The sequence below is a fragment of the Prunus mume genome, linkage group LG1 (assembly GCF_029339155.1).
Source record: "Prunus mume cultivar Tortuosa linkage group LG1, ASM2933915v1, whole genome shotgun sequence".
NCBI lineage: Eukaryota > Viridiplantae > Streptophyta > Magnoliopsida > Rosales > Rosaceae > Prunus > Prunus mume.
This window is the reverse complement of record NC_142698.1, coordinates 29,170,762-29,175,189: the sequence shown is the minus strand read 5'-3', so window position 1 is coordinate 29,175,189 and position 4,428 is coordinate 29,170,762. Positions and strand designations below refer to the sequence as shown.

The 4,428-nt window shown below is 38.0% G+C and overlaps 1 protein-coding gene across 1 annotated transcript; it reads left to right on the top strand.

The window, feature by feature from the left end:
- Positions 1-4,201, top strand: LOC148921537 (aspartic proteinase 36-like). Its single transcript, XM_089054264.1, has 10 exons — positions 1-511; positions 920-1,049; positions 1,171-1,421; positions 1,521-1,748; positions 2,202-2,364; positions 2,583-2,656; positions 2,755-2,851; positions 3,214-3,280; positions 3,560-3,631; positions 3,753-4,201. The coding sequence occupies exons 1-10, from the start codon at positions 279-281 to the stop codon at positions 3,929-3,931; spliced, it is 1,494 nt and encodes a 497-aa protein (XP_088910390.1). The 5' UTR covers positions 1-278; the 3' UTR covers positions 3,932-4,201.
- The last annotated feature ends 227 nt before the right edge of the window (positions 4,202-4,428 follow it).

The window sequence follows — 4,428 nt, the reverse complement described above, 5'->3', positions numbered from 1 at the left end:
GTAATCCATTGCCGCAATTTTGAAACTTATTGTTGCAGGCTTTCCTCAATTCCCACTCTCTCTCTCTCCCTCTGAAGAAGAAGAAGAAGAAGACTCTTGTCTTTCCTTATTCTTCAAAACCCACAACAGAGATACTTGCCTCAATCTACATTAGTGTTTAAGAAAACAACACAAGCCTTGCCTGCGAATGGAAGCTCTGAGCTTTTGAATCTTTTGTTGTTATTTCCATAATTGTTGACATTGGTTTTTTGGTCTGATTCTGACCCAGACCCGCGAAAATGGGCTTTCCCTTCGGAATTCTAATCGCCGGCTCAATTCTGATGTCGGCGGCTGTGGTGCTGTGTAGTTTCCCGGCCGCCCTCAGCCTCGAGAGAGCTTTTCCTAATAGCCTCCGAGTGGAGTTGAGTCAACTCAGAGCTCGGGACAGAGCCAGGCATGGAAGAATGCTTCAGTCCACTAATGGTATCGTTGATTTACCTGTTCGGGGAACCTTCGATCCGTTCCGCGTTGGGTAATTTGACACCTTCTGTGCTTCTTTTTTTATGGTTTTGTGAGAAGGATTTTCATTTATTTGTGTGTTTCTGGCTTCTTTTCATTTAATTGTCTTGTTTGGTTGTGAAGGATATATGGGTTTTGATTTGGTTTTGTGGATACTGGTTTCCGTTTTTATATTGGGTTCCTTGCTTGTAATTAGTTCCCTTCTGTGAATGATTGTTAAGTATCTCTTCTTTCTTCATTTGTTTCTTTAAAATTTCTACAAGTTTTATGCTCATTTTCTGCAAGTTCTAGCTTTGGATTTGCTTTGGCTTCTGTTCAGTTTCAAGTTTACTGCTGCAGGTAGTGGGTATCTATCATTTTAACGTTTGGAGGATTCTTACTAATTCTGTTGCCTTTCCTGGGATTTGTTCCTCTTTTACAGGCTCTATTATACAAAACTGCAATTGGGATCTCCTCCGAAAGATTATTATGTGCAGATTGATACCGGAAGTGATGTTCTGTGGGTCAGTTGTGGTTCCTGCAACGGTTGCCCCGAAACAAGTGGACTCCAGGTAAAATTACATTTGCTTGCTCTCAAAACTCCGTTTATAGTTTCAGTCTCTCTCAGTTTGTGAAAGCTTAGGAGCCATGTGTTGCTACAATTTTCAAAAGGGTTGCTTGTAATTCTTACAGATTGAGCTCAATTTGTTTGATCCTCAAAGCTCATCAACATCACAATTCATTTCTTGTTCGGATCGAAGATGCAGTCTTGGCATTCAATCATCAGATTCGGATTGTTCCACTCAGAGTAACCAGTGTTCGTACACATTCCAGTATGGAGATGGCAGTGGGACATCAGGCTATTATGTATCAGACTTGTTGCACCTTGAGACGATTCTTGAGGGTTCTGTAACACAAAATGCTTCAGCTTCCATTGTCTTTGGGTGAGTTATAACTAATCTTTCCAAGTTAAATAATTGATTTATACTCTTTGTACATTTTGCTTGAATCTTGAAAGTCATTCTCTAGGATGGTAAAAACAGGTGTAGCACCTTGCAGACTGGTGATTTGACAAAGTCAGATAGAGCAGTTGATGGGATCTTTGGGTTTGGCCAACAGGGTATGTCTGTCATCTCTCAGTTGGCTTCACAAGGAGTAGCACCAAACGTCTTCTCCCACTGCTTGAGGGGAGATGATGGTGGTGGAGGTATATTGGTTATCGGCGAGATTGTGGAACCAAATATAGTCTATAGCCCGCTCGTCCCATCACAGTACGTTCCTTTATATTATGATTACACTGCACATCTTGCAATGTTACCCTGAACCCAATACTAGTTTCTGGCCTTCTGTTATTTTCACTATCGTCACGGAATCAAATGTAAATCCCCCTGTTATAGTAAATTATAGTTCAACTGAAACCTAACAATTATGAAAAGAAACACGAAGAAACTACCTTCAGAAGATTGTTTTGGTATGAAAAGAAAGAGCCTTGAGTATGACATTAAAATGGAAGGTCACTTGACCATTTGGAATCCTTGACAAGTTAACTAGTCATTGGACATAATACTTCTCTACAAACTTATTAACTTGTAGTTCAATTCAAATAGGTTCAATGTTAGGAAATTTTTATTTTGTTTTTGTTTTCTACTAGAATCCATGAGATTTAGATCATATAAACCTCACTGCTCTGTTTTGACTAATCATTTGGACATTAAATATTTCAGGCCTCATTATAATTTGAATCTGCAGAGCATTTCTGTCAATGGGCAAATATTACAAATTGATCCATCAGTGTTTGCAACATCAAGTAATCGAGGAACCATAGTTGATTCTGGTACAACTTTGGCATACCTTGCATCTGAAGCTTATGATCCTTTTATCAGTGCTGTAAGTCTTAGTTATGACTTGTGTGATTTCCTAGTCATAATTAGTCTGTTTAGACCATAATTCTGATGCTTCAAGTGAAATAAATGAAAAGTTCATGCCCTTTGACATGTTTATCTAGTCAACCTTTCTGGTGATGTGACTGAGTTTTAAATTTCAGAAAATTTGGGTAAGCATAAGTTAGAGTATCTTGAATTATATATATTTTTCTTATCGTGCAGATTACTGCTTCTGTTTCACAATCCGTGCACCCTGTTGTTTCAAACGGAAACCAGTGTTATTTAATTACCTCCAGGTTAACTTTCTGGATTTGTTTTCTCCATTCTTTCTTCCTTCAGTGCTTTCTCTTTTGCAGTGATTTTACTCTAAAATGTATGCTTATTTGTTGTTCAGTGTCAGTGATATATTTCCTCAAGTTAGTTTAAACTTTGCTGGTGGCGCATCCATGATTCTGAGACCTCAGGACTACCTTATACAGCAGGGATCTATTGTAAGTTTTCTGTGTAGTTATTTTCATTTTCTAAGCACTTGCTTGGACATTTTGTTTTCACACAAAATGCTGTTGAGTTGGAGTGAAATGCATCTGCGTCTTCCATTGATGAGGCCTTATGATTGATTCTACAATTTGCATATATGTCTGCCTTGACTATTCCTTAGTATTCATCCTGCAAATTTTTCTTTACTACTTGCTGCATTAATGGTTGCTCCCACTCGTAGCATTTAGCACTGGTATTTATTGGAAAGGGGAAATGGTTTTCTAATTATACATGCTTATTCTTTCTTTATCACCTTGTACAACTGTAGTCTTGCTGTCTGAATCTTTAGCTGAGATGGCTAATTTTATTATTACAGAGTGGTGCTGCAAGGTGGTGCATTGGCCTTCAGAAACTTCAAGGTTCAGGAATAACGATTTTAGGAGGTATAGTCGCCAAATTGGAAACTTTGTATTGACTAATTAGTTTTGTAGGCTCTAGACAGTTCCTTTCAAGGTTGATATTCCATTATCTCATGAGCTTTGTCAGTGGACATACATTAGAGTAGAAATCATTGTGCATGAGAATTTTTAATACATTCTTTTCACCTACGCTATCATCATATTTGGTACAACTCTCTCTTTTTCTCCCGCTTTCTCCACCCTAAAATCCTTGCCCTTATTTATGCATAAACGTTAACATTATTTCAATTTTCCTTTTGCCAGACCTTGTGCTAAAAGACAAAATCATTGTTTATGATTTGGGTGGTCAACGAATTGGATGGGCTAACTATGACTGTAAGTTTCAGTAATCCTGCCGGAAAGGAATTTTATGCAATCATTGGTTGTCTGCTATCCACTGTCCAAGCTTTTAGATTATGCTAACACTAAACTTTGATACGGTGCATTATTGTTTTAGGTTCAATGTCCGTTAACGTCTCTGCAACAAGTAGAACCGGAAAAAGTGAATATGTCAATGCAGGACAGATAAGTGACAGCAGTTCGTTGCATCTCAATCCCTATGATCTGATACCAGCAAGCATAGTGGCTTTTCTTATGCTCATCATATCTCTGCAAGGAAACTTCCTGTTTTTATAGCATACACTCGAAGATATATGGGGCTACCATTCTTTCTTTCTTTTTTTTCCATTGTATATGTAGTCTCTTGCTGGTTTATATTTATAGCAACCGGCAAGACCTAATGCTATAATTTTCATAACCCCCTTTGGCTGTTCAGTTGCAATAGGTTTGCGGGTTCTCTCATTTCTGAGTGTTCCTAGTTCGAGTAGAAATACACATTGCCCTGTTAACACGTTGTAAATTACATTTACATGTAATTGGTTTAATGGGATATTAGTTTATACAAAACTTGCTTTGTGTCGTGTATTAATTGGGCTGTAACTTCAACATGGAATTTGACGGACTTTAAAATCCTAAGAGAGTAGCCGGCTTGGCAAATTGGAAATGGAAACTTCCAAAATTTGATGGGACTTAAAGTGGTTCAGTGGTTCGCCTGGACTGGATTTATTTGGATTGATATTGAGTCAAAACCAGTCTTTACGAATCTCTCTCTTCTAAATGGGGATTTGTAAGAC

What these genes read in the sequence shown, in the direction of transcription:
- LOC148921537 (XM_089054264.1), top strand. Translation starts at nt 279, where the DNA reads ATGGGCTTTCCCTTCGGAATTCTAATCGCCGGCTCAATTCTGATGTCG. An exon ending in TCAGCTTCCATTGTCTTTGG is followed by an intron (nt 1,422 to 1,520) that starts GTGAGTTATAAC and finishes TGGTAAAAACAG; the next exon opens with GTGTAGCACCTTGCAGACTG. An exon ending in TGGATGGGCTAACTATGACT is followed by an intron (nt 3,632 to 3,752) that starts GTAAGTTTCAGT and finishes TTATTGTTTTAG; the next exon opens with GTTCAATGTCCGTTAACGTC.